This window comes from Pristis pectinata, chromosome 1, assembly GCF_009764475.1.
Source record: "Pristis pectinata isolate sPriPec2 chromosome 1, sPriPec2.1.pri, whole genome shotgun sequence".
NCBI lineage: Eukaryota > Metazoa > Chordata > Chondrichthyes > Rhinopristiformes > Pristidae > Pristis > Pristis pectinata.
The window spans coordinates 87,258,701-87,282,844 of NC_067405.1; the positions used below are offsets into that span (position 1 = coordinate 87,258,701).

Below are 24,144 nucleotides of genomic sequence, written 5' to 3' on the forward strand. Positions count from 1 at the left end.
TTTAACTGGGCAGCTGATGTAGGAAGACAATTCATTTTTGATACCTGCTCCATTTGTATTACCATTAAATTTAATGGAATAAACATTGGATGGAAAATTCATTCCAGCAGGTTACTCACTCTGGTGGCAATGCTTGCAACTACCCCATGGTCAACATCAATCAGTGTTGTTACCGTGGTACCAACTTTTTCTCAACTACAACTGAGAGAAGGTAAAGAAGATACCACTCCAATAAGGGTCAAGTACAGTAAAAGAAGGATAGGGTGAAGGAAAGTCAGCCATGAAGAGGCATGGATTTTAAAAGCGAAGGGAAAGATGACAGGAGACAAGGAGGTTCCAGTCGAGGAGATCACATGATTAGCCATGACACGGACACATGGCACCATGGACAGTAGGAAGGTTGTGAAAAGGAGAGAGTGCATGTAGATGGACAAACCTGAAGCTTACCAGAACTAGACAGGTAATTTCAGAAGAGCACTGCCTGAAGAAGGGGAAATAAAAATGGAAAGAAGTTTGTAGCTATAGTTAACAAGGGGAAATAAAAATGGAAAGAAGTTTGTAGCTATAGTTGACAGGATAGCTTATTTTTTCTTTGGATCCTGTCCAGTAGCATGAAAGATAAAGTACAGCTGATTTTTAAAGTACCATTTCTAACAATAGCTGGATCAGTCTATTGGCAGATTTTATTCTAGTCTATCGTGAGGGTGTGAAGTTTCTATGAATTCTAGGATGTTTCAGTTGATCGGGAGCTCACAGGTCAGATAATGGGACCTGCTTGTCAGTGAATGAACAGGTAATCTGTTGGCAATCAGATGGTCAACGTCCACCAAAGAATTCAAGCATTTCATTGTCATTACAATCTTCCCTGGAAGTCAAGTAGGCAAAAAAAAAAGCACCTCTCAGCATTATGAAGATTAGGAGAGTGCCAGATTCTGTCCCATCACCACTGTCAGCAGGACTCAGCCAGAACAATGATAGAAGTGGAGCAATTAAGTTCAGCGCCTTGGCAAGAGTAACACAGCATCATGATTCAAAGACTCCTGTTGGAAAATGTATGACTGAACACTGGATGAAGGCAAGGTCAGGCTTGAATATAAAACACGTTCCAATACTGTACTATCTGAAAACATACAGACCTAAAAATTTTTTTGTGCCATATCCAAAAAAATCAATGTTACACAGACAAAAATCACATTAACGTGGCATTAATGAGAGCTAGTGAAAATAAGGACATAAGAAATAGGAGCGGGAGTTGACCATCCAGCCTTTGTGCCTGCTCCACCATTCAAGGCCATGGCTGATCAAACTCAGCACAATTTTCTAGCAAAATACCCCAATCCCTTGGTGTCCAGAAACTTATTGATCCGTGTTTTTAATGAAATCAGTGACTGAGCCTCACAGCCCTTACAGGATAAGAATTCCAAAGACTCATCACCTTTGTATAAAAAAACATTCTCCTCATCTCAGTCATTAAAATAATGGCTTTCTCCTATTCTGAGTCTATGATCCCTGGTTCTAGACTCCTAAGCCAGGGGAACATCCTCTCTGCACCCAGCAAGTCAAGCCTTGAAAGAATTTTGTGAGATCATCTTTCATCCTTCTCATCTCTAATTAAGACAGTCCCCCGTCAATTTAATCTCTCCTCGTACATTAAATCCACCCTCCGTGTGACCAGTCTAGGAAATCTTCACTCACTAACTGACACCCCAAGGCCTTTCCACCATCTATACGGCACAAGTCAGGAATGTGATGGAATACTTTCCACTTGCCTGGATGCGCTGTACTAACAATTCTCAAGAAGTTCAACAGGATCTGGGGCAAAGCAACCTGTTTAATTATCAATCCAGCCATCGCTCTAAATATTTATGATTTCCACCACCTACAAAACGTGACAGCAGTTACGTACCCTGGCTACTCCAACACCACCTCCCAAATTGCAACCCCTGCCAGCAAGAGGGCAGCAGGGGCATGGAAACACCACCACTTGAAGATTTCCCTCCAAATCTCACACAATTTTGATTTGGAAATACATTGTCTGTTCTTCTTCATCATTGGGTCTAAATCATGGAACTCCCTACCAAACAGTACTGTGGGAGTAACTTCACCGGAAGGATTGCAGTAGTGTAAGAAACTGGCTTGTCACCTTCTTCTCAAAGGCAATGAGGGATGGGCAATAAATGTTGGCCTTACTAGCAACACCCAGATTTTAAAAATGAAAAAAAAATCCATAGTGTTATAGCCACAAAGTATATGATTATCCTTATTGCATTACATCTCTCAGTAGTATGCTAAATTCTATGTATGATACAAACCTCTTTATAGTGAATAGATGATTTGTATACATGAAAAATGCATATTTGGCAACTATCTTTCATGGAACTGTAAATGGATAGATATTTACAGAATCCTTTTTACATAAAGCAATAGAGTGGACTGACAAGTATGATTTAGAACATTTCTATTTTAAATGCAAATTAAGCAATTTTAATGATTCATAACCAGGAGGAATCCCTATAATAATCGGGCCTTGCGTCCAAATTGAAATTCATAGTGCAGCCTTTTCACAAGCACTCCCATTGGAAGTGTTGGCAAATTATTAAATCATTAATAAAACATGGATGCTGGATACTCAAATCTATTATACATAGGCTGATGGCAGAACCTCACTGCCCATTAAAACCACCACACCTAAGGGTGTGATTATAGAGAACCTTCTGCACAGAACCATTTTTCACAGCATTTATAGCAGGAAGCTCAACCTGTAACCATAGGAACATGCACCCCGAGGAACTATTTTGCAGCCATGATCACAATACCCTGCTTGAGTGTGACATTGTGAAGAAGCTCATAGAATATTCTTAGCTGTTTACCATGCAACTTTTTTTTCCCCATCATCCCCTTGTGCTTCTTCTGAGTTCTCCAAGACTTTGAATGGGGACTGACAGTCACCACTGCAAGACAATGATTTCATGCACAATTGTCACTGTAACAAAGTGATTATGTGTCTCTGATCAGGGGATCCCACTCTGATCAGCGTATCCCACTCTGATGTGCCTTTGTTCAGCGTGTCCTTTGCATAGAAAGGGAGCACTACACTTAAATCAGAATATCACAGTGTTAACTGTAAATGGCATGGCTGGACTATTACACTAATCAAGGCATCCCATGCCCAACCATCACCAGAGCAACCAGATGAAGCCCAAACAAGACAAACATAATTAACTGTCACCACAGCAACTGGATTTGTTAGAGTGTAATAAGAGTATGCCATGCTAAAATGCTACCAAAGTAACCAGATTGTCACATGTGGTTTATTATTGTCAAGTATACCGAGATACAGTGAAAAACTTTGTTTGCATGCCATCCAGACAGATCATACCATACCTAAGTACATTGAGGTAGTAAAAAGAAAACAGGATGCAGTTATGGGGAAAGTGCAATGCAAGTAAAGGAATAAAGTGCAAGGTCCCTGACGAGGTAGATTGGGAGATCAAGCATTCATCTTCAGTGTATGAGCTGACTGATGGGAGAGAAAAGAAGAGAAATTGACCTGGGTGGGAGGGCTGCTTGATTGTGTTAGATGCTTTCCCAAGGCAGCAAGAAGTGCAGATGGAGTCAATGGAGGGGAAGCTGATTTGCATGATGGACTGGCTTGCGTTCACAACTCACCGCAATTTCTTGTGGTCTTGGGCAGAGCAGATGCCATATCAAGCTGTGATACCGAGAGTTGGGGACATAGCTCATCACATCCTATCTGGATGTATCACGGCTTGGTATGGCAACTGCTCTGCCCAGGACCGCAAGAAACTGCAGAGAGTTGTGGACACAGCCCAGCACATCACGGAAACCAGCCTCCGCTCCTTGGACTCTTGGTGAAGCAGCCAGCATAATCAAAGACCCCACCCACCTGGGACATTCTCTCTTCTCTCCCATCAAGCAGAAGATACAGGAGCCTGAGGGCACATACCACCAGGCTCAAGGACAGCTTCTATCCCACTGTGAAAAGACTATTGAACGGTTTCCTTATACGATGAGATGGAATCTGACCTCACGATCTACCTTGTTGTGACCTTGCACTTTATTGTCTACCTGCACTGCACTTCCTCTGTAGCTGTGACACTTTACTCTGTACTGTTATTGTTTTTACCTGTACTACCTCAATGCACTCTGTACTAACTCAATGTAACTGCACTGTGTAATGAATTGACCTGTACGATCAGTATGCAAGGCAAGTTTTTCACTGTACCTCGGTACAAGTGACAATAATAAACCAATACCAACATCTTGGAAACCAGACACCCTTCCAAGGACACCTGTACACTTCTCGCTGCCTCAGTAAAGTAGCCAACATAATCAAAGACCCTTCCCACCCCAGACGTTCCCTCTTCTCCCTCCTCCCATCAGGCAGAAGATACAAAAGCTTGAAAGCATGTACCACCAGTCTCAAGGATAGCTTCTCTCCTGCTGTATTAAGACTATTGAATGGACCTCTTGTACAATAAGATGGACTCTTGACCTCACAATCTACTTGTTGTGGCCTTGCACCTCATTTGTCTACTTGCACTGCATTTCCTCTGTAACTGTTATTCTGCATTCTGTAATTACTTTTCCCTTGTACTATCCCAATGCATTGGTTTGATGAAATGATCTGTATGGGTGGCATGCAAAACAAAGTTTTTCACTGTACCTTGGTACATGTGACAATAATAAACCAATTACCAATCTTTTTATTCAGTCGGATAATGCACATGATTTATGGATATCATCATCTTCTGTAAGTTTCCTGAAATGAGGATGTTAGATTTCATACTTCTTATTTTCGTATTTCCTTATGATGTAGAAGGCCATTCAGCCAATCGAGTCTATGCTGGTGTCAGAGCAATCCCATCAATCCCATTTTCCCACTTATTTCTCTGTAACTCACTTTTGCACATACAGTATGCTCATTAACTCGCCCAGATTCTACCACCCACCTACACCAGGTACAATTTGCAATGGCCAATTAACCTACCAGCCAGCAAGCCTTTGTTACATGGGAGGAAACTGGAGCACCCAGGGCAACTTCATGAAGTAAAGAGTAGAATGTGCAAACTCCATATAGGCAGGTCAATCTCACATTAAATCACTTTCTCGAATCAAAGTTAGTAGCTAGAACATATTATTTGTGCTCAGAGAAGACTTCCCTATCACAGTTGTTAATACAATCCTCCCAAAGACTTTCTATTTTTTGTGCACTTTTTTCAGCTGCTCAGTGGAAACAAAGGCATGGAATTACTTTATTACATTTTAATAGCCTTAAAACAGCATTATGTCGTCATGAGAAAGTGGCAATACAAGTAGGTAGGGTGTCAAAGAAGTGTACAACATGCTTGCCTTCATTGGTTGGAGCACTGAGTATAAAAGTTGGAAAGTCATGTTGCAGCTGTATAAAACTGGTTAGGCTACGCTTGCAGTATTGTGTGCAGTTCTGGTCACCCCATCACAGGAAGGATGTGGAGGCTTTGGAGAGGGTGTAGAAGAGGTTCACCAGGAAGATCCCTTTGCTTCTCTGCCCAATTAGTTTACCTTTTCCCCAATGAATAGGTGACCTCCTTACTTCTGCTGTTAGAGTGCACCATCAATTTATCTATATTAAAATTAATTCAACATTTACGCATAGTCTATTAATGTCTTCTTGCACTTTGTCTAATAACCCATATGAAGAAGTGCTTGACACCATTCCTCAAGTTTTACTCATCCTTTTCAAAACTTACTCCTCTGATATGAATTAAATCTTGTGCCCCTTGTCTGCATCGTCTGATCTTGGATGTTTCCACAAGCCTCTGTTGTGTGAACTGAATACAGTGTTCAAATTGAACCCTAAACATGCTGGTAGGTTTTAGACTTAGACCATACTGATTTGGTGATGTAGCTTTGCTTTCTGTATGCTTTGTCAGTCGGTGCTCTGCAAAGATTTGGATTGTATGGCGTCATGTGTGGGATCACCCCATCAGCTTATTTTTCCTTATTTCTAGTTAGCATAATCATTCAGCAAAAAACAAATTGGTGGAGGAACTCAGTGGGTCAGGCAGCATCTGTGGAGGCAGAGATACGGTCGACGTTTCATTCAGTTTGTGTTAACTCGTGTTTATTTCAACCCTGTATGCATGCACCCTCCTAAGATACCCCCTTGATCCTACAACATAGGCTACAGTTTTCCTGTTGCATTTATCATATTTCCTTATGACATAAAAGGAAACCATTTTGGCCCATCAAGTCTATGCCAGCTCTCAGAGCAATCCCATTTCTCTACGAATTTCCCTGTAACCTATTCTGCCCACATTCCTATCAATTGCCTCAGATCCTACCATTCACCTGCACACCAGGGGTAATTTACAGTAGCCAATTAAACTACCAACCTGCAATCTTTAGGATTTGCCTTTTAAGTCTACAGTCTATGTGCTGCTAACCATATAATTGCTTTGACTACATTTTATTTTATATATTTGCAGTAAAAGAGAAAACTAATATCACTGTCTAGTATAAACATTCCTCAGTTCAACAAGTAGAGAAATTCAATGAGCACATGGCAAAAGTGCTATCCTTACGCACTTACTAGGTCAATAAAAATATCAGACCTGAAAATCAAAAATAAACTGCAGATGCTGGAAATCTAAGATAAAAACAGAAAGTGCTGGAAATACTCAGCAGGTCAGGCCACATCTGAGGGACGTGAAATAGAGTCAACATTTCAAGTCAGAGACTCTTCACCTACCTGAAACATTGACTCTACTTCTCTTTCCACAGAACATCAACCATGTAGGCTTCAGAATACTGGGAGATGCATGGATTTTCTGAGCACCAGATTTCTTTGGAATTTTGCCACACTCACCTGAGTTCTTCTGTGTTCTTTAGCTTTCTCATTTCTTTCTGTGTCATACACTGAGATGGACAGTTCATTCGCCCTACGTTCTGCCGCCCTGTCCTTGAGAATTTCACGTACCTTAAATTAAGTAATAACTACAATGTCAACTGAATGCTCGTTAAGTTTAACAAATACTTCAGAGCAGAACTTCACAGCAAACACTTGTCAGGTCCAGTGCCATTCTATATACGTATATATATATATTGTTTTTACTATTTTCATTTATTATAAATCAGTTCTTGATCTGCATAAAATTTGAAACATGTGCATTGTTTGATGTGAAGCCTATGTGCTTTAAGTGACAGTTTGCAGGCTGAATTTTCACCATGCTATACACTGAGTGTCAACCATAGCTCAGTCTCAGTCTCAGTCTCAGAGCTGAATAAATAAGTTGTGGCTTTAAATCCTACTCCAGAAGATGGGCGGTGGAGCACACGTCACCTTTTGGATAATAAGTTAAACCGAGGCTTTGGTTGCCCTCTCTCCTTTGCTGTGTTCTCACCCAAGTGTCCCAAGATTTGGTTTAGAAAATTTTGTAAGTCTGATATTAATGTCCCATGGCATTTTTTTAAAAGAGGAGCCGAGATATCCTTCCCAATGTCCAGGATAATTTGGTTTTGACACACTGTGCCCTATAAAATGACAGGAAGTAAATTTATGATGCACAAGAAAGAAAGAGGGTCACCAATGTTGTCTGAACCACATCTTCCTACCCAGCACCAAATAGACATGGACTTGCTAAGGCGAGGAAAGAAAAGTAAATAAATTTTTGGTCAGTTAAAAAATGTTCGCAAAGCTCTCCTGATTCTTGCAGCTGAACAAGCTCCAGGAGATAGTGGTAATGATTCTACCACTCCAACTGATGGCTTTCACACAGGCACCAGAATGTTGTCAGCCTGTCATTTATATTATGGAAATAAGGTTAGAATGATAACTTTTATGCAATTTTTTCAGCATGCTGATGGGAATATAATTAACAAAACAACTTGTGTTTGTATGGCACCTTTATCTTGGTAAAACATCCCAAGATATTTCAGAGGGCCATTATTAAACAAAATCTTGGATATCTTGGAGCATGACAGAGGACTGGAAGAGGCTACAAAGTTAGGGAAGGCCATGGAAGGATTTGAACACATGGAAGGGAATTTTAAATTTGAGGCAGTTGGAATGGGAGACAATGTAAGTTAGCAAGCACAGAGGTGATGGGTAAAAGAACTGGTGTGAATTTGGATGTTGCCAGCAGAGTTTTGAAAGAGCTAAAGTCTAAAGGGAGTGAAAAGCCAGCCATAGAAGTATTGGAATAGTCAAAGCCAATGGTAACAAAGTCATGGATGGGAGTTTCAGCATCTAATTGTATGAACCAGGGCAGAAACAGGTGGATTAGAGGTGGGTAGAGAGGACATGTGCTCAGATTCCACTCAGGGTCAAATAAATCTCAGGATGTCTTCAAAATTGTAGTCAATTTCACAGTGAAGGATGGCAAACTGTTCAATTTAGCCTCTTATAGTAGTCAGGAAGGCCAGAGAATCAATAGCCAAGGAATGGGGGAATTTATGGTGGGTGGGAAACAAACTGTTTGATCTTCCCAGTGTCTAGCTGGCGCCAATTCTGCTCAACCTGCGGGTTCATCTGCCCAGTCGTTTAAAATGGATGCTCAGAGTTGATAAGACTGGATCATTTCCCAAAGAATATTTTAGCAGTTGATGGACTGAGGCAGAGGCAGAAATGACAGACACTATAAAGGTGAAAGTGGAATATTTAACCGTGATAGCATTATCTTAAAAACTGCTTATCCATTTTATTTACTTTTATCATCCATTGTATGACCTTGGGCAGTTTACATCAAAGGTGATGACTCCATCTGGGTTTAACACACATTGGTTATTCATATTTCTATCACTGTCCAGTTTTTCAAAAGAATTATTGAGAAAGAAAAGTCAAAGGTCCCACCACAGATCATCAGGGGGTTGACCATCTGATCATTTGTCAGAAGTGCTACTGACGCCTAAGAAACATTGTTTATGATGTTTCTCGAGGATTTTCTCCGATGCATTAAATACACTATTATTAAACTGGTAAAAGTAATATTGGAGAATCAGAAAGCAATGACTATATGTTCTTTCTTTGTCAGTTACAGAATATGACCAGCACTTACTGAATTCCTAATTGCCCTTAGGAAAGCAGCTGTGAGCCACCTTCTTGCCTATGTGGGGGAGGTAGTTTCAGTACCTGATATTATTAATGTAAGAGTAGCTATAAATTCCTGGCCCTTTTCAGAATACGGCTAAGAGTCATTGTTTTGAATTAAAAGCCAACCACATTGCCCTCGGTTTGAATCACATATAGGCTGGACCTTGAAAGAACAGCAGATTCCCCTCCCTATGTTAGTATGCCACATAGATTTTTAGGACAACGTGGTAGTTTTGTAGTCAGTGTCCAATTAATTCTTCAATTACTTCCCAATCTATTTAATTAACTAAATTTAAATACCCATCTTCCATGACAAGATTTGAATTCGCATCTCTAGATGGTTAGACCAGATCTTTGTATAACTATCACAGCTACAAACTACTTGGTTACTTTACACCGATGTCACCAAATGCAATTATGATGCCAAATCTAGATTTTGATCATCAATAATTATAGGAAGAAACCAGTTCAGAGAGAGCTAAAGACCACAATTGCTTGGGAAATGGAAGACCCTCTGAATCACAGCCCTGGCGAATATTTAATACCCAAATAACTGCACTGAAGTATATTAACTGTCTATTCATCACATTTGTTATTTGTGCAACATTACAGAGAGATGTCCATTACAGAGAGATCAAGTCCACACCGTCCATCAATCGCCCATTTTACATTAATCCTATATTAATACCATTTTTTATTGTTCCCACATTCCCATCAACTTCCCCTAGATTCTACCACTCACCTACACAAAAGGAGCAATTTACAGTGGCCAATTAACCAACCCGCATGTCTCTGGGTTGTGGCAGGAAACTAGAGCACCTGGAGGAAACCCATTTGGTCACAGGGAGAACGTGCAAATTCCACACAGACATCATCTGAAGTCAGGATTGAGCCCCGGTCTCTGGTGCTGTGAGACAGTGGCTCTACTAGCTGCACCACTGTGCCGCGCTCAAAGTATACACATTAGCTGCCACATTTGCCTACATAACAATGATATTTCAAAAGCCCTTCATCATCACTGTGGATATGAATGTAAATTCAATTCTCTTTCTCTTGCTGTGAGACACATGAGAAACCAATGTTTGGTTCATTGAACAATAACAAAATGACTCAAACACTACCTCATGCTCAGAATCTCTGACAGCTTGCATTGATGTGGTTTGTGCCTTCAGAAGTGCCATCATAGTCTGATACAGAACCACGTTTTTACATTGCTTCGCCAGAGGGTCAACCTGCAGGGTAGAAGAATGGTAAATGGATTTCTTTAACATCAGAATCTTAATTCTCTTTGGCTATCTCTGATGAGAAGTTTGAAAATAACAACTGCCTGATTGCCATGGCAAGCAGACTAGAGAAAAGGGAATGAATTTCGACTGAAACTTTGGGGGTTGGGGTTAAAAATTCACAAATTTCAAAAATGTTTAGGTTTTTGAAAACTGCACATAACTCATACACCTTTGGCTTTAATGGAGGGAGATGAAGGAGCAGGCCCCGGTCCCAGGACGAATGTTAGTCCTGGGTGGTCCCAGGATCAAGCTCATCTCCAAACTCCTAGATCTGAGACTCAACACCTCCCTTTGCAACTGGATCCTTAACTTCCTGATCAACAGACCGTAATCAGTAAGAATAGGCAGCAACACCTCTGCCATGAATATCCTCAACATTGGTGGCCCACAAGGCTGTGTCCTCAGCCCCCTATTTTATTCCCTATACACCCACGACTGCATGGCCATATTCTGCTCTAACTCCATCTACAAGTTTGCAGATGACACCACCATGATGGGCCGAATCTCAAATAAACAATGAGTCAGAGTACAGGAAGGAGATGGAGAGCCTAGTGACATGGTGTCATGACAACAACCTTTCCCTCAATGTCAGCAAAACAATGGAGCTGGTCATTAACTTCAGGAAGTGGGGCAGTGCACATGCTCCTGGCTACATCAACTGTGCTGAAGTCAAGAGGGTTGAAAGCTTCAAGTTCCTAGGAGTGAACATCACCAATAGCATGTCCTGGTCCAATCACGTAAACTCCATGGTCAAGAAAGCTCACCAGCACCTCTACTTCCTCAGGAGGCTAAAGAAATTTGGCATGTCCCCTTTGACCCTCATCAATTTTTATCAATACATCATAGAAAGCATCCTATCCAGATACATCATGGCTTGGTATGGCAACAGCTCTGCCTAAGACTGCAAGAAGCTGCAGCCTCCTCTCCATGGATTCTGTCTGTACTTCTCGCTGCCTCAGTAAAGCAGCCAACATGATCAAAGACCCCACCCACTTTGGTCATTCTCTCTTCTCTTCTCCCCCATCCCATCGGGCAGAAGATACAAAAGTCTGAAAGCACATACCACCAGGCTCAAGGCCAGCTTCTATCCTACTGTTATAAGACTATTGACGGTCTCCTAGTATGATAAGATGGACTTTTGACCTCACAACCTACCTCTTTACGTCTGCCTGCACTGCACTTTCTCGGTAACTGTAACACTTTATGCTGTATTCTGTTATTGTGCTACCTCAGTGCACTGTTGCAATGAAGTGATCTGTATGGATGGTGTGCAAAACAAATTCTTCACTGTACCTCAGTACATGTGACAATAAATAACCCATTTACTTATTTAGTTTACACCACAAGGAATCCAACAATAGAAGGAAGGAAAGGACAGGTTCAGGCGGGTGGTCAGCACTACTTGTGCACAGGGATAGCAAGACTATTTCTTGTTCTCCACCAATGGGACTTTCCTCCAAAAAGGTTTGGATGCTGGCTGAACTGAAGTGTTCAATAGTCAATGGATATTTATAAGGTAATAGCTGGCTGAACTGAAGTGTTCAATAGTCAATGGATATTTATAAGATAAATTATCATAGATATGATTCAAAGTGGATGTTTGGCTAGGTGAAGACCACTAGGATAGGACCTGCCTGCTCCCACAGCCTGCCCTGGTGTCTTCTCCACATGTCAGTAAACCTAACCTGTGAATCAACATGGCTTACACATGCAGAGTTCCCAAAGTGTAAAGATTGACATCGTGGGGTGTAGACATTGTAAAATCCTGCCTAGCTTTTCTGCCAACTCCCCTCTCTCCTTCATCCACCCCCACATCCCCCACCTGCTCCCCCCGGTTTCATTCTGACCATTCTAGATCACATTGCCTGATACAATTATCTAATAAATATCTATTAACCAGGTGAACATTTCAATCCATGAAGCATCCAATCCCTTCTGGAGAAAGTTCCATCTTTCCACTATCCTTTGTGTGGAAAAGTCCTGCCTAATTTTATCTCTGAATATCCAAACTCTTATTTGAAAATTATGCCTTCTCTTGTTTTGATTTCCCCAGCAGAATGGAAGTGCGTTTGCTTTTACTCTGCAGAGACCATGTGACTCTACCTCAAAAGTCATGACAATCTGGTCCATGTTAACCTCCTGGTCATCCTTTTGCATCAAGTTTGGTGGGAGGATGAACTCTCTCTTCACTGCTGTGATCCTGTCATCCTCGCGATGATACGTCAGCTGGATATGCTCCGCATTGATCAGAAATATTTGCTCTGCCACATCCTCGTGGGCTGGCTTTTTTCTGTTTCTGGCAAAGCGTTCTGTTATTTTCTAAAAAGTAGAGTCAAAAGAGATGAAACAAAAAAAATCAGAAAACACAGTAAATATTCAGTAAGTCATGCAGCACTATTGGACAGACACCTTGGGATTAATGGAGTTGACGACATTTTATCAGATCTAGGGAAAGTCAGAAATGCAAGAAGTTTTAAATTGCAAAGAAAGTGGGAAGTTGGCAGAGAGAACAGAGGAGACACAAGAAATTCTGCAGATGCTGGAGTCTGGAGAAATACACAAAACACAGGAGAAGTTTTGTTCCTGAGTGGAGTTGAGGAGAGATAAGTTGTGGCAGTGCTATCTGTGGTGGTGAAAGTATGTCCGGGGGAAAACAGAAAATGCTGGGGATACTCAGCAGGTCAGGCAGCATCTGTGGAGAGAGAAACAGTCAACATTTCGTTCTTTAGTCAACAATGATCCTTTTCAATGATCAGAAGTGTGAAAACAAGTCTGTTTTAATTTGCGGAGAGGAGGAAGAATACAGAGAAAAGAGGGAATGTACGTGATAGTGTGAAAACCAAGGTTCTCTGGATGACACAATTGCTTTCAGTGCCATCTAAGACAGGGAAATGAATGTTTGTAAATTGTAGCTGATCTGTCTGGAGAACTGTAATTAGAGGAATGAGGGCAATAGAGTGAAAAAAAAACATACTGGAATTTTGAGATGTAGAACACAGCAGATGCTGAAAATAAAAGAAAATGCTGAAAATACAGTAGATTAGATGACATACATGGGGTGAGTTAAAGATTCATTGTGCAAAAAGACTTTACATCAGATCTGGCCAGTTCTGTCACAGATAGGAAAGGCTGATTATCTGAAATGGTTGAATTCAGTATTGAGTACCAAAGGCTTGAATGTACCTAGACAGAAGATGAGGTGTTGTTTCCTGATCTTATGTTGGGCATCATTGGAACAACATAGGAGGCCACAGACAGAGAGTTCCGAGTGGGAGTAGGATATGTCTGGAGGAGAAGTAAATAGGAGAGGAATGAAACCTGAAATATCAGATGAGAAGAGAGAAAATAAGATGAATGTTGGAATTGTGAAATGAGCTAGAGTTATCTGAAATTGTTGAATTTGGTGTTGAGTCCCGAAGGCTGTGTTGTACCAAGACAAAACGTGAGGTAGTTGTTTGACCTGATATTGAGCTTAGTTGGAAAAGTGTTGGAGGTCAGAGTGGGAGTGGGTGGTGAATTAAGTAACAGGCTACTGGAAGTTCATGGTCACCCATGCAGACTGAACAGTGGTATCCTTGTAAAGTGATCACCCAATCTGCATTTGGTTTCCTCAAAGTAGAGGAGGCCATATTGTGAGGAGATTAAATTAAAAGATGAGCAAATAAATCACTGCTTCACCTGGAAGGAATGCTAGGGTCCCAGAACAGCAGGAAGAGAAGAGGTTAAAGGGCAGGTATTGCATCTCAGGTGGTTGCATGAGAAGTTGCTGTGAGAAGAGGAGTGAGTATTGGTGGAACTCACAAGATGCTGAAGCAACTCAGCGGGTCAGGCAACATCTATGGATGAAAATGGATATTCGATGTTCCAGGTCAAGACCCTTCATCTGGACCAGCTCTCAAGATTGTTTCCCTCCTCCTGACCACTATCTGGTGACCTTTTGCCTGACACCAATCTCAGTTGTCAGTTATGATGCCCTCCGATCTTAAATAACTTGTTAACGTGACTTTTTTGTAGGAAAGTGCACATCTTGAATAGTTACTACTTGGTAAAGGACCAAGACATAGAGACAGCAAATGACAATTTTCATGGGAGGTGCAATAGGAGGAGAAAGTTAGATAAAGAAATGGATTACATACTAGAATAGTGCGGTAGTTTGAGTGAATGGTTCCTGGGAGCTTCACTTTCTTCAGTCGTTTTGCGAATACTGTGTTTCTGTACATGAGGAAGTCTGGCCTGTCACTGAACCTCTCTGTCATCTCGGTAGGGGTTTCCACTCTGTTCATCAGCCCATCCACACGAAGCTTACCATTGAATGTCATCGTCCTTTCGGTCTCTGGCTCAGATGATCGGTAGACATGTTCTGTAAGATATGAACATCAGGGAGTCATGGTGCTGCCATGTAACTGCAGCTTCTTACTGTCACTCCTTAGGGTATCACTGGGTGGAACATGGCAATAAGGCTACGGAATGGTCCTCAAAATCCTTCTAATGAAGGGAGGGACCCAAGCTACTGACTTTTCTCCCTCCATTTGAACCCTAAGCACCACCATTTTTAGACTAAGAAGAAATTCTTGAAATCATTTTGGGGCTCTTTTGCTCCTGGGTTCAGTCCCTTGAAATACTGAGAATTTTAAGGGAGACACCTTCATATGTTCCAACCTAGGAGAATGGTTCTGGGATCACAGCAGTATCAAATGGTCTGCAGTAAACAGGATATGGCCAATGGTGGAGAGCAGAGATTAATCATGTAGTTCATGCACTGCCAACCAGCTTGAGTAATTTTTACAAAACAGAAGATGCCAGGAACACCACATGAGTCTCACTGTAGTCTAATTCTTCCATGAAAACTACTGTCTATCACATATCATCTTTCTAAGTTTTATGCGCTGCCCTCACTTTTAAGTGCCAGATGTCGGCCGTTTCTAAAATACTCTGTAATGGTCCGAGTTTTCATGTTACGTTCAATTTTCTCCAGCATGTCCTTTCTGTTAGCATACCACTCTGTCACTTTCACAAAAGAAGTACCTGTGGATGATAGAGAGAAAGGTTTTGAATCTCTTTTCATTTTTCCTTGTGTGCCATTCACTTTCGCTGCTGATGAATAATGCAGACTTCTATTAAACAACTTTCATTAATAAGTTTGGGTTGTAAATCTGTTCTCTTCATGGAATATTATTCTTTTCTACATTAAAAATGTATTTCTTTTTGAAGAACTGAGGCTGGACAAATAATTTTCAATAATGATTTTGTAAAATTCACACAGTTGTAAGGAATTCTACTCATGGGTTTTACTCATTTCTTGATGCACTAAAGTGTCTCAAACAAATGAGGAGAAAATCAAGCACAAACCATATCATTTTAAGGTTCATCAGTCAATGTTTGATCATGTGTAAAGTGAAATTGTTGTAACTATTATGGAAACATCTATAGTTCCGTTGGCTTATTATGCGGTATTCAAATTGGAGAGCTAACGTTTTGCATCCAAAATTATAAGACAGCAACTCGCACTCCCACTCTCCCAACCCCAGCATCACTGCCTTGCAGGAAAATGCGTACGTGTGTACTGGATACTGTGTTGGGATTGAGTTATACAGTTATGGAAGTTCTCAGTTTCCAGGAGTGGTCTGTCGTTAATCTCCTGACCATCCTGTTAGTCAATGCAAAATCACATGAACAATGGATGAGGACTGGATAGACTCAGGTGTGATGCCCGAACAACATTTGAACAACTCTTTACCACACATTCCCAAGGTAATACTGTGTTGCTGGGACAAGTCACTCACATGTCCCTGCACTGTTAGGAAGACGATAAAAGAAGAGGTAGATGAAAAGATACAAAAGTAACTAAAACCTACATTCAACATCCTCATATTCAATCAGTCGCTTCACCATCCCATCTATGTTCAAGTATGGTGCATACTTTTCTAAATTCACCTTCTTATACTGAATTATCTTCTCTCCCTTCGGACAGCGTGTTTCAATGTCTGCAAGTAAAAGATCATATTAATTTTTATCATTTTTTACAATTTATAGGCCAATTTTGTATGATTATGCTTCCCAGATAAGAATAATTTGCTCCAAAAGAGAATCATAGAATCTTACACCAAAGGAACAGACCACTTGCCTGAATCAGATTTTTGCATGCCGCTACCCATATACAACTTTACTACTGCCCTGTGTATATTTTCACTTCTAAGTATTTATCCAATTCCTTTTTTGAAGATTATTGCTAATTCTGCTCCACCACACTTTCAGGTAGTGCATTCTTGATCATAACAATTTGTAGCATAAAAATGTTCTCCTCAACTGCCTGTGGTTCCTTTGTAAAATTGGCTTAAACCTGGGTACTGTGCTTACTGACCTTCCTAACTGTAAAGTGTCTCTATATCTACATAACAACTCCTCTTTACTTCAAACACCTCTATCTCCCTTGAAGCTTTATTTCTCTAAGGAGAGCAAACTTTAATCTTTCTATCTAACTGAAGTCGCTCATTCCTGTATCATTCCTATGAATCTCGCCAAGGTCTTGACATTCCTTCCAATCTTGCACTGCCCAACATTGAACACACTATGCCACCGGAGGTCAGCTTTCATCTCTTCCTTAATTCTGTACTTACTACCTTGTGAAATAATGGCAAGGATTAGTTAATTTAAAAATTGTGCTTTAAAAATCTTGCCAATTTTGATAGCTGTTGTGGTGATGCCCCTATATTTCATGTTTGGGATAATTAGTGATTTGCTTTTTCACATGTATTGCCAGGTGATATTTTGCATGGTGTAAGTATGTAGCAAGTTTGCAGCCATACATCTTACAGCAGTATGCTTGCTTGTTATGAGCAATATGCTTTTCCTGCAATGTTATAACATTAACATTAGTGGTTGAGTGCATTTGGCATGCAAAAGACCTGCAACATTCAGTTGACAGATCCATTTCAAGTGCTTAGCCTTAAAGAGATTGTTGTGATTGCATTGATTTTGAGTTTTACTCCTTTAACTGCTCAACTGGGAGGCCAATAATAAGTGTAAGGCTCTCATTTTGGTGATTTGGGTGCCAATTTTAACAGAATGGCCTATAAGAAAGTTGTCAGTCATCCTTTAATCCAAGTCATCTTTGATTAATTGGAGAAGACTGCATTGGGGGACTAGGCATACAGTTTGCTGAAAACAAAGTATTGCACAACAGACTATCCAATATATTATCCCAGTAAACAGGGCTCTCAGCTCTGGGATTTTGAGATGCTATTCTTGGTATGTCATCACTAAACTAGTGATCTTTTGGACAAACTCATCGATAGAACAGATCTGTTCCAAAAACTCCATTTTGCATGTGGCTTTGGGAAGGTGGCATCTACTGCAGTATCACATTTTGAGGTGATGCGTTGAAATCTGTGTTATTCTTATTCATCTGAACAGAAGGTAATTTAGAGTCATAGGGCAATACTGCACAGATACAGGCCCTTCGGCCTAACGAGTCCATGTTGACCATGGTGCCCAATTTCCTGTGTTTGGTCCATATCCTCCTAAGCCCCACCCCTCCATGAACCTATCCAAGTGCTTCTTAAATGATACTATTGTACCTGCCTCAACCACTTCCTCTGGCAGCTCATTCCATATACTCACCACCCTCTGCGTGAAACAGTTGCCCCTCAAGTGCCTTTTGAATCTTTCCCATCTCACCCTAAATCTATGCCCCCTAGTTTTGGACTCCCCTACCCTGGGGAAAAGACTGTTACCATCCACCTTATCTATGCCTCTCCTAATTTTAAACATTTCTATAAGGTCACCCCTCATTCTCCTAATTTCCCAGGAATAAAGACGTAGCCTGGCCAACTTCTCCCTATAACTAGTCCTGGCAACATCCTCAATTTTTTTCTGCACTCTTTCCAGTTTAACCATGTTTTTCCTATAATAGGGTGACCAAAACTGTACAGAAAGTACAGAGAAAATTTACCTGGATGTTGCTGGGACTCGAGGACCTGAGTTACAGGGATAGGTTGAATAGGTTAGGACTTTATTCCCTGCAGTGCAGGAAAATGAGGGGAGATCTTATAGAGGTATACAAAATTATGAGGGGTATAGATAGAACATAGGACAGTACAGTACAGAACAGGCCCTTCGGCCCACAATGTTCTGCTGACATAGCTAATCCCTCCTACCTACAGAATGCCCATATCTCTCCATTTTCTTCTCATTCATGTGCCCATCCAAGCCCCTCTTAAAATCCCCCAATGAATTTGCCTCCACCACGCATTCCAGGCATCCACCACTCTCTGAGTAAAAAACTTACCCCTCACGTCACTTCTGAACTTTCCCCCTCTCACCTTAAATGCATGCCTCTGGTATTGAATCGTTCAATAATGGGAAAAAGATATTGCTTGTCCACCCTATCTATGCCCCTCATAATTTTATATACTTCTAACAGATCACCCCTCAGCCTCCACAACTCCAGAGAAAAGAGCCCAAATTTGTCCAGCCTCTCCTGATAGCACAAGCCCTCTAATCCAGGCGGCATCCTAGTAAACCTCCTCTGCACCCTCTCTAAAGCCTCGACATCCTTCCTATAGTGAGGTGACCAGAATTACATGCAATACTCTAAGGGTGAATGCATGCAGGCTTTTTCCCCTCAGGTTGGGTGAGACTGGAATTGGAGGTCATAGTTGTAGGGTGAAAGGTGAAATATTTAAGGGGAATCCAAGGGAGAGCTACTTCACACATAGGGTGGTGCGAGTGTGAAATGAGCTGCCAGCGGAAGTAGTGGATGCAGGTTCAATTGTAACATTTAAGAGAACTTTGGATAGGTACATGAATGAGAGAGGTATGGAGGGCTATGGTCCAGGTGCAGGTAGATGGGACTAGGCAGAAAACCAGGCATGGGCTAGATGGGCCAAAGGGCCTGTTTCTGTGCTGTAGTGCTCTATGACTCTATGTACACAGTACTCCAAGAGTGACCTCACCAACGACTTGTACATCTACAACATAATGTCCCAACTCCTATACTCAATGCCCTGACTGATAAAGGCCAGAATGCTAAACCCCTTTTTCACCACCCTGTCTACCTGTGATGTTGCTTTCAATGAACTAGGCACTTGTATTCCTAGCTCCCTCTGTTCCATTACACTCCCTAGTGCCCTTCCATTCATAGTATAAGTTCTACTCCGGTTTGACATTCCAAAATTCATCACCTCACACTTATCTGTATTGAATCCATTTCCCACTCCTCAGCCCATTTCCCTCACTGATCAAGATTCCCCTGTAATCTACAATAACCTCCTTCACTGTCAACAACACCTCCTAATTTTGTGTGATCCGCAAACTTACTGATCAAGCCTTGTGCATTTGCATCCAAATCATTTATATAAATAATGAATAACGAGGGTCCCCAACTCTGACCACTGTGGCACACCACTAATCAACTGCCTCCATTCTGAGAAACAACCTTCAACCACCACCCTCTGCTTCCTACCTTTGAGCTGATTTTGAATCCACCTAACTAGCTCTCCCTGGATTCCATGGGACCTAACCTTCCAGATCAGCCTACCATTTTTAGTATGTGGTACTCCCCCTGTGCACCAACTATATTATGTCACTCCCATTTAACACAAATCCCACTAAATGAGGTTGCACTAAGGGTTGAAGCACAAGCCATCACTGTTAGAGTATAAGGAGTGAGCTCTGATTCTATATTATCCTTGGTTCTGGCTGTTAAGGTGAATGGAACTGAGCAGAACTTGTAGCATTCATCTCCCAGCAGAAACAAAAAATTAAAAATAAAATAAAGATTATATAATGTTTTATAATCTATAAGTTATATAACAGGCGATCACTTTTTTGGAACATCACAAAGCACTTTCTGCCCAATCCATCACTTTTGAAGTACAACAGTAATTTGTATGAATCAAGAGGACACTTCCCTTTTCTTCAGATTTAGGAATGAGATCTTTCATCTCCACTTGAAAAGTATTGAACCCACATTCCTTTCTCAAGGGACATTACTACTTACTGAGCCAAGCTGACATAGCTCTGTATTAGAGCTTGCTCAGAATAGATGCTATATTTGCTATTTTGTCAGGCAGTTCTTCTGATATACTGGCTCATGCTATTCTCTTAATCAGTTCCACCAAGTAAAAAGGCAGCCCCAGTGTTATTTGCAGTTTGTGAGGCCTTGCTGTGCACAGATTAGCAGCCATATTTGCCTACAGAGCACGACTCCAAAGCACTTCAGAAACATTTTATTGACTATGACATGAATTGATGAGGTGCAATGTGAATCCAAGTTCTTACATTAGTTTCCATACATCTGGTGTTACCTTTAGTCTTAGAAAGTTAGAGAAACATGTGATCAAATCAATTGCAACAAAATAAGTAAATCATGATCATAAAATTAGCCACTAATTAAACTTGACGGATTTTGTTTTAAAGAATGTTATCCTTACTTTTGGGAAACTGCATTAAACCCTAGCATTTCGGGCAGACTCAGTTACCTTTAGCAGAAATAACAATTTGCTGAGCCCATGATGGAGGCATGTCAAAAATCTTTTCCACTTCTTTCTCATCCTGGAACAGAGAGTTAATAATATAAAAACATGATGATTTTAATCCTTATACCTGCATTTTCCAAATTCTCTCTTTAGTTGTAAACTATGTTTTATGCTCCACACAAATAAAGATTATTTGAATATACCACTGGACAGAAATGCAGGAGTGTATCCCTGAAAGAATGCCTGGCTTCAGGAGGGCAGAAGGAAGGGGGAAAGGCTTTTAAGAACAATAAAACCTAAGAATGAAGATCAAGAGGACATGAATAATCAGAAAACACCAGGCAATTTATTTCAAGTTCTGTAGGTTGTACTGACTCTCAGAAAGCATTTGAACAGGTCAAGATTTTGCCTTGCCTTGCTGTGAGATAGTTGGGTCAATGCAGGTAGAATCAGCAAACACTGTCAATCCACCATGGTGAGTGCTAGCATTGCAGCCCCTAAATCAAAAGGTTTTGGGAATCAAACCCCATCCTTGAAACCCTGGCAAGTTAAGACCAACCCAGCCTGGTCTTTGAATACCGGGTTAATACCTAGTCAGATGCTAGTGTCCAATGGGTATCTGTGACCATCACCCTTATATCTAATTTATTCTTACGATAGGGTTGTGAGCCAGGCGAATGTCCTAATGAAAGTTATTTGGCACACAGGGGGCTGTAGAGTGATAGAAGAAATAGTTGTCTCATGTACTGCCAAGCACATTTGGGATTAAGAAAAGGTACTAAGTTCAGAGGCAGGTAAAAATACATGATAACACAATTTAATGGGCGCTATCAGTTTCCTTTTTTAATTAGGAATCATTTTTCATGAATCTAAGATTCTGCTTTTTTAAAAGTCATACCAACATGCATAGTTCTCTGTGGCAATCAAACAGACGAAAATAAAGCTGGATATTTAGGAGAACTTCAGATGAAATTCAACCCCTCTTCTTTGTTTAGCCAATGATATCTGGAGATCCATTTATCAATTCTGTGTAAAGATGTATTGTAATGAATGTCTTAGATTTCTGAGCATCCATGAGAATGTCTGCATGAATTAATTGTAGACCTCATGCAGAGCCACTTCATAATGGCTTGCAAGCCTTAATATTTTGCTGTATGCTTTCCACAATATACATTTTAAAGCGTATGAAATAAAATCTTGCATCCTTTCAAGAGTTCTAAAGTCTTAGCATGTATTTCATCTCTATTTAATTTTCAGGATCCCATTATAGGGCCTCTTTGGTCTTCAATACTGCCTCCAATATTGCATAAAATATTAAGTTTTTATTCAACTTGTTTTCCCCAGACTTGTGACAATTTCTTTAGTTACCCTAAATAAGGAGTGCTGTAATACAGATATCACCTCCCACACCTCTACCAACAAGATGGACAAGGGCAGTTGATAGATGGGAACACTATCACCTGCAGGTTCTCTTCCAAGTCACAAACCATCCTGATCTGGAAATATATCACCATTCCATTACTGTCACTGGGTCTAAATCCTGGAACTCCGTCCCCAACAGCACTGTGGGAGCACCTTCACTAGAAAGATCGCAATGGCTCAAGAAGACACATCATCACCTTGACCATTCTGTTTTCCTCCAATGGTGTTACTCTGCAAAGTAACTCCATGGGAGGACTGCCTTTGCCTGGTTCCACTCCTACATGTTTGAAAACAGCCAGCCTGCAGACATTTGGTGAAAGTAGGATCTGATTTCATGGACAATCAATCTGCTAGCACTCACTGTCTGGACTCACATATAAAGAATGGCCATTCTGATGAGGACCAGTTTGCTGTTATCACATGGAATTGAATCCCCTTCATCAGCACCTTCAGGAGATTAGAAAGGGAGGATCTTGGTCTAGACTAAAAACATGTTGAAATAAAATTAACTCATGTTATCTATTATGAAATTATTATCAGATCTTACATTATCTTCACCCTCATCTAGAAGATATTCATATGAATTAGGAACAACAATTTCTTGATTTTCAGACGGCAGCATGTACTCCCATCTCACAGGGTCAGCAAGGTCAAAAATTACATCCTGAAACATAAAGCAGAACAGCATCAGTTATTGTTCACATTAAGAAGAATCATTTGCAAGGACTTTCCTTAGGACTTCTCAAGCTCTGCCGTGATACATTACACTGAGGGACAAGGAATAATTTTCTCCACAAGGGCATCTTTCCTAAGAGGACAATCATAATATAATCAGAATTAGGAATATCAGAAGGTTTGGCATTGGACAGGAGAATGATGGGCTGGTCAGTAGGCCAAATGATCATTGGTGGGGGGCAGATGGATGCCATTGATGTGGAGCAACTGTATGCCATTGATTTGTGGCATATGGGTGCCATTGATGTGGGGCAGGTGGTTACCAATGGTGTGGTGAGGTAAGTGCCATTGGTGTATGTCCCACATCTATGCAAATAATATGTCTGCTTGCTGAATCTCAAAGAGGTCAGTGTGGTTCTTGCTGGTGGATACAACTGCCCTGACCTCAGTTCATGCAATTTCAGGGATGTTCTTCAGTCACTGCAGTTTGTAATCATCTATCATGAGCAACAACTTTTCTCCATAGGATCTGAAGGCATAGCCTCAGAATAAAGGGATGTCCCTTTAAAACTGAGATGAGGAGGAGTTTCTTCAGCCAGAGAGTGGTGAATCTGTGGAATTCATTGCCACAGAGGGATGTGGAGACCTAATCATTGGGTGTCTTTAAGGCAGAGATTGATAAGTTCTTGACTGGTAAGGGGGTTAAGGGTTATGGGGAGAAGGCGGGAGAATGTGGTTGAGAAAAAAAATCAGCCATGATTGAAGGGTGGGATAGACTTGATGGGCCGAATGGCCCAATTCCACTCCTATATTCTGTCTTATGGTCCATTTGTTGAGTCAATGAGTAATTCTGCACTTAGGGGTAGGATCAGGAAGAATCATTCAGTCTGTCTAAACTTCCTATATAGTTCATTAATCCAAATTATGTTCTTGTGCATACTCTTTTAAAATAATTTTAATCCATTTCTAATGAACTTCAATGTGAACAATAAATCGATCCACATGAAAGGAGAGTTATTAAACAAAATTTGACATGGGACTGCAATAGGGGATATTGGGACAGATGAGGTACAGTTCTAGTTTTTGGCATTGGTAGAATATGCACTCTTCTTAAAAGTGGAGAGATTGAATTTTAAAAACAGGTTTGCTTAATCAAGAACTAATGCAGGTAAGCAACCAAAGGGGTGAT

At 40.8% G+C, this 24,144-nt stretch overlaps 1 protein-coding gene across 2 annotated transcripts in view; it reads right to left on the minus strand.

The window, feature by feature from the left end:
• ccdc135 (coiled-coil domain containing 135) overlaps window positions 1-24,144 on the minus strand; it is a 69,172-nt gene that overhangs the window by 10,715 nt on the left and 34,313 nt on the right. For both annotated transcript variants that reach the window (XM_052023621.1, XM_052023631.1), the window contains 8 exons: window positions 22,828-22,944; window positions 20,862-20,934; window positions 16,236-16,364; window positions 15,277-15,405; window positions 14,517-14,740; window positions 12,484-12,699; window positions 10,216-10,326; window positions 6,872-6,982 (listed from right to left, as the gene is read on the minus strand). In XM_052023621.1, the coding sequence (XP_051879581.1) occupies window positions 6,872-6,982; window positions 10,216-10,326; window positions 12,484-12,699; window positions 14,517-14,740; window positions 15,277-15,405; window positions 16,236-16,364; window positions 20,862-20,934; window positions 22,828-22,944 (1,110 nt within the window). The remainder of the gene's footprint in view (window positions 1-6,871; window positions 6,983-10,215; window positions 10,327-12,483; window positions 12,700-14,516; window positions 14,741-15,276; window positions 15,406-16,235; window positions 16,365-20,861; window positions 20,935-22,827; window positions 22,945-24,144) is intronic.